The 20,184-nt window shown below is 45.6% G+C and overlaps 1 protein-coding gene across 1 annotated transcript in view; it reads left to right on the top strand.

The window, feature by feature from the left end:
• mad1l1 (mitotic arrest deficient 1 like 1) overlaps positions 1–20,184 on the top strand; it is a 614,071-nt gene that overhangs the window by 384,740 nt on the left and 209,147 nt on the right. The window contains exon 13 of the mRNA XM_070856648.1: positions 2,467–2,523. Coding sequence (XP_070712749.1) covers positions 2,467–2,523 — 57 coding nt within the window. The remainder of the gene's footprint in view (positions 1–2,466; positions 2,524–20,184) is intronic.

Raw genomic sequence — 20,184 nt, 5'->3', positions numbered from 1 at the left:
AAAAACGGGTCCTTTTCAGAATGGTAGGCAGTGACTAGTTTGGCGCAAGGTTCAGTGCTCGGACCCCAGCTGTTTAGAAACATAGAAAATAGGTGCAGGAGTAGGCCATTCGGCCCTTTTAGCCTGCACCGCCATTCAATGAATTCATGGTTGAACATGAAACTTCAGTACCCCCTTCCTGCTTTCTCGCCATACCTCTTGATCCCCCAAGTAGTAAGGACTTCATCTAACTCCCTTTTGAATATATTTAGTGAATTGGCCTCAACTACTTTCTATGGTAGAGAATTTCACAGGTTCACCAATTTCTGGGTGAAGAAGTTTCTCCTCATCTCGGTCCTAAATGGCTTACCCCTTATCCTTATTCTGTGACCCCTGGTTCTGGACTTCCCCAACATTGGGAACATTCTTCCTGTATCTAAACTGTCTAAACCCGTCAGAATTTTAAACGTTTCTTCTGAACTCCAGTGAATACAAGCCCAGTTGATCCAGTCTTTCTTTTGATAGATCAGTCCCACCATCCTGGGAATCAGTCTGGTGAATCTTCACTGCACTTCCTCAATAGCAAGAATGTCCTTCCTCAAGTTAGGAGACCAAAACTGTACACAATACTCCAGGTGTGGCCTCACCAAGGCCCTGTACAACTGTAGCAACACCTCCCTGCCCCTGTACTCAAATCCCCTCGCTATGAAGGCCAACATGCCATTTGCTTTCTTAACCGCCTGCTGTACCTGCATGCCAACCTTCAATGACTGATGTACCATGACACCCAGGTCTCGTTGCACCTCCCCTTTTCCTAATCTGTCACCATTCAGATAATAGTCTGTCTCTCTGTTTTTACCACCAAAGTGGATAACCTCACATTTATCCACATTATATTTCATCTGCCATGCATTTGCCCACTCACCTAACCTATCCAAGTCACTCTGCAGCCTCATAGCATCCTCCTCGCAGCTCACACTGCCACCCAACTTAGTGTCATCCGCAAATTTGGAGATACTACATTTAATCCCCTCATTTAAATCATTAATGTACAATGTAAACAGCTGGGGTCCCAGCACAGAACCTTGCTGTACCCCACTAGTCACTGCCTGCCATTCTGAAAAGTCCCCATTTACTCCTACTCTTTGCTTCCTGTCTGCCAACCAGTTCTCAATCCACGTCAGCACACTACCCCCAATCCCATGTGCTTTAACTTTGCACATTAATCTCTTGTGTGGTACCTTGTCGAAAGCCTTCTGAAAGTCCAAATATACCACATCAACTGGTTCTCCCTTGTCCACTCTACTGGAAACATCCTCAAAAAATTCCTGAAGATTTGTCAAGCATGATTTCCCTTTCACAAATCCATGCTGACTTGGACCTATCATTTCACCTCTTTCCAAATGCGCTGCTCTGACATCCTTAATAATTGATTCCATCATTTTACCCACTACTGAGGTCAGGCTGACCGGTCTATAATTCCCTGTTTTCTCTCTCCCTCCTTTTTTAAAAAGTGGGGTTACATTGGCTACCCTCCACTCGCTAGGAACTGATCCAGAGTCAATGGAATGTTGGAAAATGACTGTCAATGTATCCGCTATTTCCAAGGCCGCCTCCTTAAGTACTCTGGGATGCAGTCCATCAGGCCCTGGGGATTTATCGGCCTTCAATCCCATCAATTTCCCGACTAATAAGGATTTCCCTCAGTTCCTCCTTCTTACTCGACCCTCTGACCCCTTTGATATCCGGAAGGTTGTTTGTGTCCTCCTTAGTGAATACCGAACCAAAGTACTTGTTCAATTGGTCCGCCATTTCTTTGTTCCCCGTTATGACTTCCCCTGATTCTGACTGCAGGGAACCTACATTTGTCTTTACTAACCTTTTTCTCTTTACATATCTATAGAAACTTTTGCAGTCCGTCTTAATGTTCCCTGCAAGCTTCCACTCGTACTCTATTTTCCCTGCCCTAATCAAACCCTTTGTCCTCCTCTGGCTTACATTCACTGGAATTTAGAAGAATGAGAGGGGATCTCATAGAAACATATAAAGTTCTGATGGGATTGGACAGGTTAGATGCAGGAAGAATGTTCCCGATGTTGGCGAAGTCCAGAACCAGAGGTCACAGTCTAAGGATAAGGGGTAAGCCATTTAGGACCGAGATGAGGAGAAACTTCTTCACTCAGAGTTGTGAGCATGTGGAATTCTCTACCACAGAAAGTTGTTGAGGCCAGTTCGTTAGATATATTCAAAAGGGAGTTAAATGTTGTCCTTATGACTATAGGGATCAAGGGGTATGGCGAGAAAGCAGGAATGGGGTACTGAGGTTGCATGATCAGCCATGATTATATTGAATGGTGGTGCAGGCTCGTAGGGCCGAATGGCCTACTCCACCTATTTTCTGTCTCTGATGTTTGTGATTCTTGGTTTCCCTCACTATAATGGAACTGTAGTGAAGCTGATGGATTTTCTTTTTCTTTTCTTTTTCAGGACCAGCTGTCGCAGGCCCAGGAGGATGCTGGCAATCTCAAACTAAAAGTACAGACAGTAAGCACCAGCTTTTATGGTCGCAGCGTCTGTCTGAATGCCCCTCGAGGGGAAAAGCATCTTGCATTGCATATTGGAACTGGTGGGGTTGAGTGAGGGACATCTAATTCGGCCTGAAAGGGTGGATCTAGTGACATAATTTTCATTTTGTGAGACATAGTGCAATTGGCATCAATTTTTGAAATAACTTAAAATATGTAGTCACATCATAATCCAATCGCAATCTCTGCAATCTTCAACTGGGGAATTATAAAATGGACTATTTTGATTTTATTTTTTCTTGTAGATGAAAATACATTTTTTATATTGGTTACTTTCAGTCATTAGTATGCTTCAGGGATCGGTTGTTTGATTACTTTCAGAAATGCAATTACTGCTAAGAATAACAGTTAAAGAGTTGATAACATGTACAAAATTATCCCGTTCATGTTTTTATATCAGATTTTTAAAAAGTTCTTTCTTTTCTGTTCCCAATTTTCTTCCCTCTCCTCTTCTAAAGGTTTAGACTCCTTGCTAAACTTTGGTTCTTGTGTTGGTTGCCCTCCGGTATTTACCCAGTTGATCATCGTTTATGTCTGAGCAAGACAAGTGAGTTTCAGTAGGCACGCATCATTGGGAATATTCCAGCTGCTATTTTCCCCTCCATATGAGCTCTTCCAAGGGATGCTATATGGCCATCAAGAGCAGTAATTCTGGATGAAATTCCCTTTCCTAAATCAGGAATTCTGGGCACTTACTGCAACCCAGGTAGGCATCTGATAGCTCAGCAGATAATCAGGCATTGAGCCTATAACCTTCCTGGTATGTATCTCTGCCGTCGTGTTTCTGCCCCTGACATAGCACCAAAACAGTCCAAATTAAAGTCACTAATGTGATTGTGACTGCAGTACATTATCCCTCCTCATCCTCCTTTGGCACAGTCGACTACACAGTGGGACTACCTGTCGCTTGGTTCTACTCTTACCTATCCAATCGCAGAAAGAACATCTCTAGAAATACCTCTCTTTCAACCCCCTCACCATTATCTTTCAAGTTCCCTAAGGATCTGTCCTTGGCTCCCTGCTCTTCCTATTCGAAATGCTGCCACTTGGCGACATCATCGGCAGATATGGGGTCAGCTTCCATGGGTACGCTGATGCCATGCAGCACTATCTCTCTACCACCTCTCTGGATCCCTTCTGGACCCTCTCACCCGCGCCATGACAGGAGCTGACGACTGCTGGATGGACCATCGCCTAATCCGATCCATCATTGACATCAACATAGCCCCAAAACTGCGAGGGCAGCAGAAGCAGTGCCGCAAAAAAGTCAATGCCGGGGCACTTAAGGACCCAGCTAAGAGAGCCCCATGCAGTCAGCGCCTCAACGCTGACCTGGCATGCCTTGATGACCCCGACACGCAGAATGCCCACAGCGCTTGGTCTGCCCTCCAAGCCTCCATAACCAGTGCCTGTGAAGAGACGCTCGGTCACTCAACCAGGAAACACCTGGACTGGTTTGATGAGAGTGACCGGGAGATTCAAGAGCTAATCGATCGCAAGTGCACGGCATTTCTGAGCCTTAAACAACAATCTAACTTGGGAGCAGCAAGGCAGCATTACAGACGGCTTAAGGCCGAAGTCCAATAAAAAACTCACGACCTAAAGAACAGATGGTGGTGGAGAAAGCACAGGAGATACAGCATGGCCGACCGGCATGAAGTGCGAGGATTCTTCACCGCAGTCATGGTCACCTACAGCCCAATCACCCAAGGCTGAACCCCACTGCTGGCCAAGAACAGGGAAACACTCATCAAGGACACCGAGGCAGTCAGGGCCCGCTGGAAGGAGCACTTCGAAGATCTCCTCAATCGAGACTCTGCCTTTGACTCGCGTGTCCTCGATTCCATCCCACAGCATGCTACCCGCCACCACCTCAGTAAAACTCCAGCACTACACAAGGTAGAAAAAGCCATAAGACAGCTTAAGCACAACAAGGCATCAGGAGCAAATAGAATTCCCGCTGAGGCACTGAAGTATGGCGAAGAGGCACTGTTGGCGCGAATACATGACCTCATCTCTCTCATCTGGAGGAAGGAGAGCATGCCGAGAGATCTCAGAGATGCAGTGATTGTGACCATCTTTAAAAAGGGGGATAAGTTCGACTGCGGCAACTACAGAGGAATCTCCCTGTTATCAGCCATTTGGAAAGTCGTCACTAGAATCCTCCTCAACCGTCTTCTCCCAGTGGCTGAGGAGTTCCTCCCGGAGTCACAATGCGGATTTCGTCAGCCTCCGGGGCACAGCGGACATGGCTTTTACAGTGCGACAGCTGTAAGAAAAATGCAGGGAATAGCACCAGCCCTTATACATGGCCGCCTTCGACCTTACAAAGGCCTTTGACACTGTCAAACGCGAGGGTCTATGGAGCATCCTCCTCCATTTCGGATGCCCCCAAAAGTTCGTCACCATCCTCTGCCTGCTCCATGACGATATGTAGGCCGTGGTGCTTACCTACGGATCCATTACAGATCCAATCCACATCCGGACCGGGGTCAAGCAGGGCTGCGTCATCGCCCTAACCCTCTTCTCAATCTTCCTTGCTGCCATGCTCCACCTCACAGTCAACAAGCTCCCTGCTGGAGTGGAACTAAACTACAGAACCAATGGGAACCTATTCAACCTTTGCCGTCTCCAGGCCTGGTCCAAGATCACCCCAACCTCTGTCGTCAAAGTACCGTATGCGGTCGACGCCTGCGTCTGCGCACATACAGAGGCTGAATTCCAAGTCGTAGTCAACGTATTCACTGAGGTGTACGAAAGCATGGGCCTTACGCTAATCATCTGTAGGACAAAGGTCCTCCATCAACCGGTCTCTGCCGCACGGCACTGCCCGCCAGTCATCAAGATCCATGGCGCGGCACTGGACAACGTGGACCATTTCCTGTTATATATGTGGACTTGTATTTACACTCTACAGCCACCAGAGGGCTCTTCCCCTGGAGTATTATAGGATGGATTATAGGATCCATTGGGAGCACAGGTATTTAAGCAGGCTTCACAGGTTGGAGAGGCACTCTGGAGACCTGCAATAAAAGACTACGGTCACACTTTACTTTGAGCTCAGTGTTCAGTCTGACTCTTTCTCCATACACAACAACTGGTGACGAGATACAGATAGTGAACCCAAAGATGCAGAGAACAATGGGCATCCTGGAGAAATTTTCGGAGGGAGATGATTGGGAAACTTTTGTGGAGCGACTCGAGCAATACTTCGTGGCCAACGAGCTAGATGGGGAAGAGAACGCTGCCAAATGAAGGGCGATCCTCCTCACCGTCTGTGGGGCACCAACGTATGGCCTCATGAAGAATCTACTTACTCCAGCGAAACCCACAGAGAAATCGTACGATGATTTGTGCACACTGGTCCGAGAGCATTTGAATCCAAAGGAAAGCGTTCTGATGGCGAGGTACCGATTCTACACCTACAAAAGGTGTGAAGGCCAGGGAGTGGCGAGTTATGTCGCTGAGCTAAGACGCCTTGCAGGACATTGCGAACTTGAAGGACATTTGGAACACATGTTCAGAGACTTTTTCGTACTTGGCATTGGCCACGAAACCATACTTCGCAAACTTTTGACTGTAGAGACCCCAATCTTGAGTAAGGCCACAGTGATAGCCCAGGTGTTCATTGCCACCAGTGACAATATGAAGCAAATCTCTCAGCAGACAAGTGCTGCTACAAGTACTGTGAACAAAGTGATGTTGTTTTCGAATCGTAATGTACAGGGTAGGTCACACATACCTGCAGCTGCACGTCCACAGATGACTGAGTCCACCATCAAGGGTGATGAATGCAAGGCCATTAACATCTTGTCGGCGCTGCAGGGGTGATCATCGTTTCCATTCATGCCGATTCAAAGAGTACGTTTGCATCGGCTGTGGAACAATGGGACACCTCCAACGAGTGTGCAGGCGAGCTAAAAAGCCTGTTAAACCTGGAAACCATCATTTTGCTGAGGAGGACAGATCCACGGAGGATCATGACGAACCACAGCCTCTGGTCGAGGAGACAGAGGTACATGGAGTGCACACATTCACAACGAATTGTCCCCCGATAATGCTGAATGTTAAACTAAAGGGACTGCCAGTGTCAATGGAGCTGGACACGGGCGTGAGCCAGTCCATCATGGGCAAAAAGACTTTTGAAAGGTTGTCGTGCAACAAGGCCTCAAGGCCAGTCTTAACTCCACTTCGCATGAAACTAAGAACTTACACAAAAGTACTGATTCCTGTAATCGGCAGTGCTACCGTAAAGGTCTCGTACGATGGAGCGGTGCACAAGCTACCACTCTGAGTGGTACCGGGCGATGGTCCCACTCTGCTTGGCAGGAGCTGGCTGGGCTAGAACTGGGACGACGTCCGAGTGCTATCGCCTGCTGACGACACTTCGTGTGCCCAAGTCTTAAACAAATTTCCTTCGTTGTTCGAACCAGGCAGCGGGAAATTCCAAGGAGCAAAAGTGCAGATCCACCTAATTACGGGGGCGCGACCCATCCATCACAAGGTGAGAGCAGTACCGTACATAATGAGAGAAAGGGTAGAGATCGAGCTAGACCGGCTACAAAGAGAGGGCATCATTTCACCGATCGAGTTCAGCGAGTGGGCCAGTCCTATTGTTCCAGTCCTCAAGGGAGACGGCATCGTCAGAATCTGTGGCGATTACAAAGTGCTATCAATTGTTTCTCCCTGCAGGACCAATATCTACTACCAAAGGCCAAAGACCTTTTTGCAACACTGGCAGGAGGATAGACGTTCACGAAGCTGGATCTGACTTCAGCCTACATGACGCAGGAACTGGAGGAATTATCGAAGGCCCTCACCTGCATCAACACGCACAAAGGTCTTTTTGTTTATAACAGATGCCCGTTTGGAATCCGATCAGTGGCAGCGATATTCCAGAGAAACATGGAAAGTTTATTGAAGGTGGTCCTGCACACCGTGGTCTTCCAGGACGACATCTTGGTCACAGGTCGGAACACAGAAAGTGCAAGATTGTGTCTGTTTTAGGATGATCTTTTTTGAGAAAAATATTTCACAGAGATTGTGTTGACATGTTGTTAATGAAATGGCGTCAATAAACATACTGATGAACAATGTTATGAGTCCAGGACACTTGAAAATGGAATTAAATTTTCAATCGAGGACAGACACCCACGGTAGGCCAGGTTGAAGAAGCCAGAATCTCATTCAATTGTGATTCTTTACAGCTTGTCTGTGAAAGAAAATCCATTTCTTTTTTTTTGACCAGATTTGAAAACTGGTCTCTGGAGGGTGCAAGATACTGATCGAAACTACTGCTTTAGCCAAATGCACTCACTAGTTAAGTGCAACTTAACTGCCTGACGTGATTTGAGCAGGTGGCCACAACAGATGTCAAGAATAACGAGACAGGTGATTGTTTCGGATGTTGCGTTTCAGCACATAGCAAATAAAGTGCTCTGCATTTGAAATTACATTGGTGTGGTGGAGATATGATCAAGCTGCTCTCGGCTGTGAATTGAGAGTGCCTAGGCTTCAGATAAGACCGAAGTTCTGTTTTAACACTATTGAACCCTGGATTTCAATTTTGCAGCTATAGTATTCAATACTTGTATTAAATGAAAAGAAGAGGAGGCTTGGGGACTGGGTCGTGATAAAAAATAAAAAAACTAAGAATGCCGAAAATATAATAAAAACCAATTGCTGGGCATCTGATGGAGAAAAGATGAGTTAATATTTTGGGTACAACCCTTCAGATCAAGGGCCTTCACCTGAAATATTAACCTATCTTTTCCCTTTCAGATGCCGTATATGTTCTGTTTTTAACAAGGACTGGCCAGTGCAGTGTGTTTGAGTGCTGTTCTTTTGCCTGTTGGATCCCAGTATCAGAGGTATGCCACACTTAATGGGGTGTGGAAGATGCCTGCCCGAAACAGTTGACAAATGAAGTACTCGAGTGAAGTACTGTGGAGGATGCGCAATTCATCTGAAAGAGTGTGGTTTTATACCTGACGAACATACAAGAATAAGTGAAAAGCAAAACAACAGGGTGGAATGAATTGGAAGTACAGCTAACTCACTTAATTGCAGTTTCTGTTTTAACGCAATCATTATAGTCCTGTTTTCCCAGCTATATTTCCAACTATGAAAGGTTCACCTCACTGCAATTTCATTTATCGCAATTCCTGCTTATATGCAAGTGTGGCGCGCAGACATCCCACATCAACACGACTTTTCACCTTGAGTAACGGGTTACAACATTTGGACCTATTGTGATTCTCCCACATTTGAGCATCAGTGTTGGCTTGCATCAACAAGGAGAAGACACCAGAGGGCTTCTGGATCCTACGTAACAAACTCCGGTATTTGGTCGCAAATTGTCCCAACACGTTGATTGGGCTCTGAGTCAGATGTTGATTATTGTTGAGTGACCAGACATTCCAGGTCTCTGATTACTACTCAAGATCTCCGATCTCACTGGCTTGAAGCAGTTGTTTTGGCTCCAGAACAGGTATGATCCAGATTACCATCGATACCGAGCCTTATCAGAATACTGCCTGACCCATTGAGCAAACCCTTGCCACTAGCAAGGAAGAAGGAAGATCAGGGAACCCTCAACTGTGACACTGCTCCATGTTTCAATGAATCCCAGTGCAATGTCATTAGTCACCTGAGGCCAGTGAAGCCCATGTCTTCAATCAAGTTGCAAGCGGCTGCTTTGCAGAAGGGTCAACAGACTTCGCTATCTGAGAAAGGATGAAGTTGATGGTGACGAGGGGTGGGGGGGAAGGATGACATGGGGGAAGTTCTTTCTCTGTAGGGATTCTCTCAGGTCTCAGAATTGAGTCCTGAACAAAGTGTTGTGCATAAAGCTGTGATTGCTTGTTAATTGTTAAACTGACTGGGTAAGGATGAGGAAACAAAGAAAATAGGTGCAGGAGCAAACCATTCAGCCCTTCGAGCCTGCACCACCATTCAATATGATCATGGCTGATCATGCAACTTCAGTACCCCATTCCTGCTTTCTCTCCATACCCCTTGATCCCTTTCGACGTAAGGGCCACATCTAACTCGCTTTTGAATATATCTAACAAACTGACATCAACAACTCTGTGGTAGAGAATTCCACAGGTTCACAATTCTCTGAGTGAAGAAATTTCTCCTTATCTCGGTCCTAAATGGCTTACCCCTTATCCTTACACTGTGACCCCTGGTTCTGGACTTCCCCAACATCGGTAACATTCTTCCTGCATCTAACCTGTCCAGTCCCGTCAGAATTTTATATGTGTCTATGAGATCCCCTCTCATTCTTCTAAATTCCAGTGAATATAAGCCTAGTCGATCCAGTCTTTCTTCATATGTCAGTCCAGCCATCCCGGGAATTAGTCTGGTAAAACTTCGCTGCACTCCCTCAATAGCAAGAATGTCCTTCCTCAGATTAGGAGACCAAAACTGTACACAATATTCAAGGTGTGGCCTCACCAAGGCCCTGTACAACTGCAGTAAGATCTCCCTGCTCCTATACTCAAATCCTCTCGCTATGAAGGCCAACATGCCATTTGCTTTCTTCACCGCCTGCTGTACCTGCATGCCAACTTTCAATGACTGATGTACCATGACACCCAGGTAATGAGTAAGGATGCTATAATTGACCATAAATACTTCTATAAAACCATTGTATATATTGCTGGACTTACTGCTCTCATCAGTCATTACAGCATCCAAATAAGTTAGTTTGCAGTTTCTGATAGTGAAGTAAGTGAGTCTTTTAAAGTGAAATAAACAAGATTATTTTCTTCCCCAAAATTTGATTGGACAAGTGAGGTAATCTTTGTGAAAATGTTTGAAAGGGAGTGGTGGTGACTGCTTAGATATGGAAAGTCTGCTGGATTTGGAATGACCTGACAGAGGGGAACATTCCATTTCAACATCAGTTTTTCTCGATTGAATTAAACAGTAGTTTAACAGTGGCTGTAACTCAACTGGAATAACTACCTGTCGACTGTGATCAGATCCAGTGCAGTGTGATGCAGCAAAGCCACTCATGGATAGAGAGAACACAGTGTCAGACATTATAACGTCTGGGGCATACACATTTGAACATCTCATCCTAATGGCAAAGCTGTGTGGTGATCTGCAATAGATAGTATTACTTCGAGTGGCTAAACATCTCCATAAATATCAAATGTGATGGGCCTTTTACTTTTTCTCTGTTATCTCTTAATCGGGGGAAAAAGGGATGTGCTTTCAGCCTTACTCTCTTACTGGTAGGCACTTAAAGGGGTTTAGCACAACAGTCTCCATATTGTAAAACCATAAGAACATAAGAATTAGGAGTAGGCCATTCGGCCCCTCGAGCCTGCTCTGCCATTCAGTAAGATCATGGCTGATCTTCTACCTCAACTACACGTTGCTGCACTATCCCCATATCCCTTGATCCCTTAATATTCAAAAATCTATCAATCTCTGTCTTGAATATACTCAACGACTAAGCATCCACAGCCCTCTGGAGTCGAGAATTCCAAAGATTCAGCATCCTCTGAAGAAATTTCTCCTCCTCCTCAGTCCTAAATGGCTGACTCCTTATTCTAAGACTGTGATCCCTGGTTCTAGACTCCCCAGCCAGGGGAAACATCCTCCCTACATCTCCCCTGTAAAGCCCTGCAAGAATTTTGTATGTTTCATAAGAACGTAAGAAATAGGAGCAGGAGTAAGCCATTTGGCCCCTCGAGCCTGCTCCATCATTTAATAAGATCATGGCTGATCTGATCATGGACTCAGCTCCACTTCCTTACCCTTTATTCCCTTATCGCTCAAAAATCTGTCTCTCTCCGCCTTAAATATATTCACTGATCGAGCCTCCACAGTTCTCTGAGGCAGAGAATTCCACAGATTTACAACCCTCAGAGAAGAAATTCCTCCTAATCTCAGTTTTAAATGGGCGACGCCTTATTCCGAAACTATGCCTCCGAGATTCTCCTATGAGTGGACATATCCTCTCTGCATCGACCTTGTCGAGTCCCCTCGTTATCTTATATGTTTTGATAAGATCACCTCTCATTCTTCTGAACTCCAATGAGTATGGGCCCAACCTACTCAACCTATCTTCATAAGTCAACCCCCTCATCTCTGGAATCAACCTCGTGAACCTTCTCTGAACTGCCTCCAATGCAAGTATATCCTTTAAATACGGAGACCAAAACTGTACGCCTCCTCAGTGACTTCAACGCCAGAGTCAGTAAGGACACAGACCTTTGGGGAGGCATGATCGGCAGAGTGGGGGTAGGGAAAACCAACTCCAGCGGTATCCTGCTCCTGACAAAATGCCTAGAACATGATCTTGTCATCACCAACACCTTGTTACGTTAGAGGGACAAGTTCGTGGCAACACCCTCGCTCCAAGCACTGGAACCTGCTTGACTACGTCATCGTCTGAGCGAGGGACCGCAAGGACGTGCGCATTACCCACACCATGACAGGAGTCGACGACTGCTGGACGGACCACCGCCGAATCCACTCCGTCATTACGCCAATATAGCCCCAAAGCAGCGATTACAACAGAAACAATGCCGCAGAAAAATCACGCCGGGGCACTCAAAGACCCAGCTAAGAATAAGAAAGCCTTATACAGTCAGTGCCTCACTGCAACCTGGTGACCCTCGATGACCCCACGATGCAGAGTGCCCACAGTGCCTGGTCTGCCCACAAGGTCACCATAACCAGCGTCTGCAAAGAGACGCTTGGTCACTCAACCAGGAAACACCAAGACTGGTTTGACAAGAATGACCAGGAGATCCAGGAACTAATAAGCCACAAGCGCAAGGCATTTCTGAACTTAAAGCAGCAACCCAATTCGGGAGCAGCAAAGAAGCATTATAGGCGGCTGAAGGCTGAGGTCCAACTTAAAACCCGCGACCTAAAGCATAGATGGTGGGTGAAGAAAGCACAAGAGACACAGCAGTTGGCCGACAGCCATGATGTGCGAGGTTTCTTCACCGCAATTAAGACCACCTATGGCCCAAAGCCCCACCCCACTGCTGGCCAAAAAGAGAGAGGCACTTATTAAGGACACCGGGGCAGTCAGGGCACGTTGGAAGGAGCACTTCAAAGACCTCCTTAACCGAAACTCTGCTTTCGACACGAGTGTCCTTGAATCCATTTCGCCGCATGCTACCTGCCACCATCTCAGCAAAACCCCAGCCCTGCACGAGGTAGAAAAGGCCATCCATCAGCTCAAGAACAACAAGGCATCAGGAGCAAATGGAAACCGCGCTGAGTTACTAAAGTATGGCGGAGAAGCACTATTGGCATGAATGCATGACCTCATCTCTCTCATCTGGAAGGAGGAGAACATGCCGGGAGATCTCAGAGATGCCGTAATTGTGACCATCTTCAAAAAAGAGGCAAGTCTGACTGTGGCAACTACAGAGAAACCTCCCTGCTGTCGGCCACTGGGAAGTCATCACAAGATTCCTCCTCAACCGTCTTCTCCCTGTGGCTGAAGAGCTCCTCCCAGAGTCACAATGTGGATTCTGTCCACTAAGAGGTACAACAGACATGATCCTCATTGCGCGACAACGACAAGAGAAGTGCAGGGAATAGTACCAACCCTTGTACGTGGCCTTCTTTGACCTCACAAAGGCCTTTGACACCGTCAACCACGAGAGATTATGGAGCGTTCTCCTCCATTTCGGCTGCCCCCAAAAGTTTGTCACCATCCGCCTGCTCCACGATGACATGCAAGCTGTAATCCTGACCAACACAGACCCAATCCATATCTGGATCGGGGTCAAGCAGGGCTGCGTCATCACACCAATGCTCTTCTCGATCTTCCTTGCTGCAATGCTCCATCTCGCTCTCAACAAGATCCCCGCTAGAGTGGAAATTAACTATAGAACCAATGGGAACCTGTTCAACCTTCATTGCCTCCAGGCTAGATCCAAGATCGTCACATCCTCGGTCATTGAACCACAGTACACGGATGACGTTTGTGTCTGCGCACGCTCAGAGGCCGAACTCCAAGCCATTGTCAGCATCTTCACTGAGGCATACAAAAGCATGGGCCTCACACTAAACATCCGTAAGACAAAGGTCCTCCACCAACCTGACCCCGCCACACAACACTGCACCCTGGTCATCAAAATCCACGGCTCGGCCTTGGACAACGTGGACCATTTTCCATACCTCGGAAGCCTTCTATCAGCAAAGGCAGACATCGAGATTATGTGCTCAAGGCTCTGGAATGAGACTTGAACCTGCAATGTTCTGACTCAGAGACAAGAATGCTATGGCTGACATTATGCAAAATAACTATGGGACATCTCCCCTGTACTGATCAGTATTTAGTCTTCTATTCCTCTCACTTCTCAATAATGTGTGGGCAGTTTACAACATTGAGCTTTATTTTGAATACATTGGCAGGTATCGCTGAAATTCTGTTCATTCCATGCAGTTGGTATCTGAGCTTCTGTGAGCACGTTCATGAATAAAAGATTGTGCAAGGTTTTTGAATTTCTTGCTTAAATGGTTTTCTTAATTCTTGTTTCAACTGATACAGTAGTTCAGTCATCAGAAGATCATTATTGCCTGGAAGCATTTGGATCTTAGATTGAGATGTCTAGCAACTGATGGGAAAACTTCATCGAGCCAACTTCTGTGGAATGCTGTAAATCGCAGGGATGCCAACCTGTCGTACCTGTACGCATTCCGAGTGTCTCTGTAAAATCTGTCTGTCTCTCTCAACTTTTCTTGCCGAATATCCAAAATTCCAAATTTAGGAAACTTTCAAAATTCAGATACAGGTTTTACCTCCCCAGTCCGGGACTCTTTAGTCCGGAAACATCTCTGGTCATCATCAGTTCCGGCATGGGTGGTGTCCCACGCTGTTCGTTCAGGTAAGCAGGCAAGGGAATGGAAGGGCAAGCGGCTGACTGAGGCGCCAAAGCTGGGCCTGGCGCTCTCTCCTCTCTCCTCTCTCTCTCTCTCCTCTCCCCCTCCTCCCGCCGCGGCTCAGTGGGAGGCTTGGGGGCCCAGTCAGGTCTTGGGGGCTTGCTCTCCCCGCCCCGCCGCTTCTCTCCCCGGCACTTCTCTCAACTTCTCGACGACTAAATGCTGCACAGTAGGCTTCTGTGCAGCGCATGCGCAGAACACGTCTGCGTCATTGTCAGCAGCGTTGTCGCCAGTTGACCTCCCATGGTTCGGAAAATTCTCTGGTCCAGCACCAGTCAGGTCCCAGGGGTGCCGGACTGGAGAGGTACAACCTGTACTTAGATTTTGCAGGAAAACTTGAAATCTCTGTGTTAAGTATGACAAGCTGGCATTTCTGATATCACCATGAGTCAAGGAACGAATGAACAATCGAGTGCAAATTCAAAAATAATTTGATATGTTGGTGACCAAAACGATGGTAAAATTAAGACCCATGGTTAGTGTTTGCATTTTGTGGAAATACCATGTACCATGACTAGCAATAGGAACAAAGAAAGGCTGTTCGGTCCATCAAACTCTTTCCTTCCACAGATCATGAACAATTTGCTCTATAATGCACTGCACGGCCTATTTAATCTCCCAAGGACAGGCTGTGCAAAATTTCTTGGCTTCTAAACTAAACTCCAGAATATCTAAGCTTGTGTGTTTTATTGCATGCTCTTTGTGTTGTCGTGACTGAGCCGTGGAATCCAGGAGCTTGTGTTCTGTTCCAGCCAGTATTTGTTCATCTCGATTCGCACTTACCATTCTAGCCCTCAATCCTCTTCGTAACCAGATATTCATTTAGCTCTTTATGTTAGAAGCTATAAATTGTCACATTAGCGGTGTCAAGAGCAAAACCATTGTAATAATAGTATCACAAATGTGCTTTGCTGTTTAAGATGTTTTAAAATTCATGTATTTTTTTTTTAAGTGCTTTTATACATTTGACAAAAGACAACTCAAACTGTAGAAAATAATTAGGAAGAATGAGACAGAAGACAAGTTGAGTTTGTTAAACCTACATTTGAAGCATCTACTCAGCAGGGAGTCACAGCCACGTGGTGTTCAGAAAGTAAAGATCATGAGTTTGTTACCTAGTACCTGGGCTTGCAGCAGGTGGTGAGAGATCCAACATGAGGGAAAAACCTACTTGTCCTCATTATTACCAATCTACCTGTCGCAGATGTATCTGTCCATGACGGCATCGGTAGCAGTGACCACCGCACGGTCATTGTGGAGACTAAGTCCTTTCTTCACAATGAGGCCATCCTCCATCGTGTTGTGCGGTATTACCACCGTCATAAATAGGATAGATTCAGAACAGATCTAGTAGCTCAAAACTGGGCATACATGAGGCTCTGTGGGCCATCAGCAACAGCAGAATTGTATTCCACCACAATATGTAACCTCATAACCCAGCTAGACACCTCCTGACTCCCCAAAGCATTTCCACCATCTACAAGGCACAAGTCAGGAGTGTGATGGAATACTCTCCCCTTGCCTGGATGAGTGCAGCTCCAACAACATTCAAGAAGCTCGACACCATCCAGGACAAAGCAGCCCGCTTGATTGGAGGGAGAGAGAAAACGGAATTATGGACCGGTTAAGTGGGGAAAAAGTTGGAATCAATTATTAAAGATGAAATAGCAGTGCATTTGGAAAGCAGTGACAGGATCTGTCCAAGTCAGCATGGATTTATGAAAGGGAAATCATGCTTGACAAATCTTCTAGAATTTTTTGAGGATGTAACTAGTAGAGTGGACAAGGGAGAACCAGTGGATGTAGTGTATTTGGACTTTCAAAAGGCTTTTGACAAGGCCCCACACAAGAGATTGGTGTGCAAAATTAAAGCATGTGATTTTGGGGGTAATGTATTGACGTGGATTGAGAACTGGTTGGCAGACAGGAAGCAGAGAGTCGGAATAAACGGGCCCTTTTCAGAATGGCAGGCATTGACTAGTGGGGTGCCGCAGGGTTCAGTGCTGGGACCCCAGCCATTTACAATATACATTAATGATTTAGATGAAGGAATTGAATGTAATATCTCCAAGTTTGCAGACGACACTAAGCTGGGTGGCAGTGTGAGCTGTGAGGAGGATGCTAAGAGGCTGCAGGGTGACTTGGACAGATTAGGTGAGTGGGCAGATGCAGTATAATGTGGATAAATGTGAGGTTATTCACTTGGGTGGCAAAAACATGAAGGCAGAATATTATCTGAATGGCGGCAGATTAGGAAAAGGGGAGATGCAACAGGACCTGGGTGTCATGGTACATCAGTCATTGAAAGTTGGCATGCAGATACAGCAGGCAGTAAAGAAGGCAAATGTTGGCCTTCATAGCGAGGGGATTTGAGTATAGGAGCAGGGAGGTCTTACTGCAGTTGTACAGAGCCTTGGTGAGGCCACACCTAGAATATTGTGTTCAGTTTTGGTCTCCTAATCTGAGGAAGGACGTTCTTGCTATTGAGGGAGTGCAGCGAAGGTTCACCAGACTGATTCCCGGGATGGCAGGACTGACATATGAGGAGAGACTGGATCAACTGGGCCTTTATACACTGGAGTTTAGAAGAATGAGAGGGGATCTCATAGAAACATATAAAATTCTGACGGGATTGGACAGGTTAGAGGCAGGAAGAATGTTCCCGTTGCTGGAGAGTTCCAGAACCAGGGGTCACAGTCTAAGAATAAGGGGTAAGCCATTTAGGACTGAGATGAGGAGAAACTTCTTCATTCAGAGAGTGGTTAACCTGTGGAATTCTCTACCACAGAAAGTTGTTGAGGTCAGTTTGTTAGATATATTCAAAAGGGAGTTAGATGTGGCCCTTACGGCTAAAAGGATCAAGGGGTATGGAGAGAAAGCAGGAATGAGGTACTGAGGTTGAATGATCAGCCATGATCTTATTGAATGGCGGTGAAGGCTCGAAGAGCCGAATGGCCTACTCCTGCACCTAATTTCTATGTTTCTACCCCATCCACCACCTTAAACATTCACTCCCTCCACCACCGGTGCACCGTTGCTGCAGTGTGTACCATCTACAACATGCACTGCTGCAACTCGCCAAGGCTTCTTCGGCAGCACCTCGCAAGCCCGCGACCTTTACCACCTAAAAAAGATAAGAGCAGCAGGCTTCATGGGAACACCACCACCTCCATGTTCCCCTCCAAGTCTCACACTATCCTGACTTGGAAGTATATCGCCATTCCTTCATTGTCGCTGGGTCAAAATCCTGGAACTCCCTTCCGAACAGCACTGTGGGAGTACCTTCACCACATGGACTGCAGCGGTTCAAGAAGGCGGCTCACCACCTCTTTCTCGAGGGTGATTACAGATGGGCAATAAATGCTGGCCTTGCCAGCGACGCCCAAATCCCATGAACGAATAAAAAATGTTTTTCATGTAAAATCCTGGGTTCCAGAAGTCCTTAAAAAATGGGTAATCTACCCTACTAATTTATCTTTGTTCTCCCGCGCCCCCTCCCATCTTTCATCTCTGAAATCTGTAATTCCCCTTTTCACTTATTTGGGCCATCTGGGTTATCAAGACAATCAATTACTCCTATTCAATCTACAATATTAAATGACTATACTGAATGTTAGTGCACCTTATGTAAAAATATCTAATTTCTCTCCCAAAATCTCTCGGAATTAATATGATGTGATGTGTTCTGTCTTATTCAAGAACTATTAGGGCTCAGTAACCAGGTATTTTTGAAGAAGGAAATGCATGCTAACACATAGAAATGGCCGAAGAATCTTCTTGAGTAAAATGTTGAGAAAAAATATTGATTCAATGAAAGGCCCAACTTAGTCATTGGAGTTGGCTTCTCTCTTCAAATGACGAAACTTTCTTAAGATCCATCGAAATCACTGCATTTTAAGGGCTCAGGTGGAGAGCAGATACGATCACATTGGGAAAGAAGAGGTTAATGGTACTGTGTTACTATAATCTTTTTTTAAAAAATGGCTAATGAAGTCATTTACAAATGTACACTGTCACCTCGACATTATTTAGATCAATTAGATCTGATGGACTTTGTTTTCCAACATTGGAATAAAAACTTCTCCAATAAGTTATTCTGATCACAGTTCCTCTCGGCAGTGAAAGGTTATGAAAGTGGCTCATTAGAGAGTTCTTCCTTAATTAGGAATGTCAACTGAGAAAAGCAAAGACTTCTCAATTGTCATATCAAAGTACTACTTTAATTACAATTCACAAATTTTCTTGGCCAGTTTAAACTAATATAAATATGTAAAAACATTTTGACCCTGTTATGTTTTAGTTCACGACTCATGGAACCCAAGATCTTCAATATAAAACTAATTGGGGAAAAAAAAATCAAAATAGCTTAACTGAAGAGATTATATCTGCAGAAATTCAGTAGAATGCAGAAATGGAGCCACAGACATATGTCTGGACAGCAGATATTCATTAACACGTAATTGTGAACCGGCTACAGTGAGTCTTTGGCGGTCTCTGCTAATGAAATCTCAGCCTCAACATATAAATGCTGACAAATTTCAGCATTAATATTGTCAGCTTCTTCCAAATACAGGGTACACACCTGTAGTGGTTAATTGACATCGGAGTACTCATTCTAACAATATGATGGACCTTCTGCAAATATCAACACATTGGTTACTTGTCCAGCGCGCACATATTCTTGCCTGATACTGCCTTGTATATTCTCTGTAAAGTTCTCCCGCCGCCCCCCCCCCCATCCCCACTCCACCTACGATGCCTAAATGTGAGAGATCAGTGGTTGATATATAGCCTCTGTGCAATCACAGCAAATATCTAAATTATACCTCCTGTAACACGAAGCACCTTCCCTCTGTTTGACATCTCCTTAATGGCTCTCATGAAAACAGAAGCTTGTCCTGTAAGGAAAGCTGGGCCTGTATTTGGATTGCACCATTGTATTGAGATTAACTTATCTCTGGTCTTTCAAATAATCAGGATCGAGTGCAAACCAATATGGTGGGTGTATTGTGTTTAATCGGAGTTTAGGACGTAATAAAAACACACTACTTCACAGCAAAAACATACGACCATGACAAGTAGCTGGTACCGGACCCGGATCGGACAGATGGCTGGCATGCATGAACTGCTCTCCTTGTCATGCATGTCTCTCTCTTAAACTACCCAAGAGCGTTGGACCAAAGTCAGCATGATATCCAGGAGCTCAGCACTCCACTGCCCGAGCTAAGGGCTCTTCATGTTTAATTTCTATTCTCTTTTTGGGGATGGGCCTGGGGTAGAATATTGACAGGACCATTTAACCTATAGAGGTCCCTCTTAAAAGAAGGTACCCAATGGCATGTCAAGTTTTTTGTCTAAGCATACAAATAAAGACCCTCCCTCAAGGGGTCCTATGCTTTCCCCTCACATGTCTTTCTTGTTTATACATTTTGAACGCCAATCCATCTGAATTCCTCTTATCTCATCTGTCCTGTTCTTCCTGGTACAGTCAGTGTGTGTACCAGGCCCAACTTTGGGTCACTTAATCAAAGGCCCAAGGTAGAGCTGTCTTGCTCAACCCCCACCATCCAAACTATCTCCCCTTAATAGTACAGAGTATATCCATCCTGAGATGGTACCTTAAGTTCCATAATTTCCTTCTATTCTATGTCCTTTACACTAATTAACTTTTACATATCTTTGCAGGCAGTTC

The sequence above is a fragment of the Pristiophorus japonicus genome, chromosome 15 (assembly GCF_044704955.1).
Source record: "Pristiophorus japonicus isolate sPriJap1 chromosome 15, sPriJap1.hap1, whole genome shotgun sequence".
Lineage (NCBI taxonomy): Eukaryota > Metazoa > Chordata > Chondrichthyes > Pristiophoridae > Pristiophorus > Pristiophorus japonicus.
Note: the sequence above shows the minus strand (reverse complement) of the source record. Positions and strands in the feature narration are given on the sequence as shown.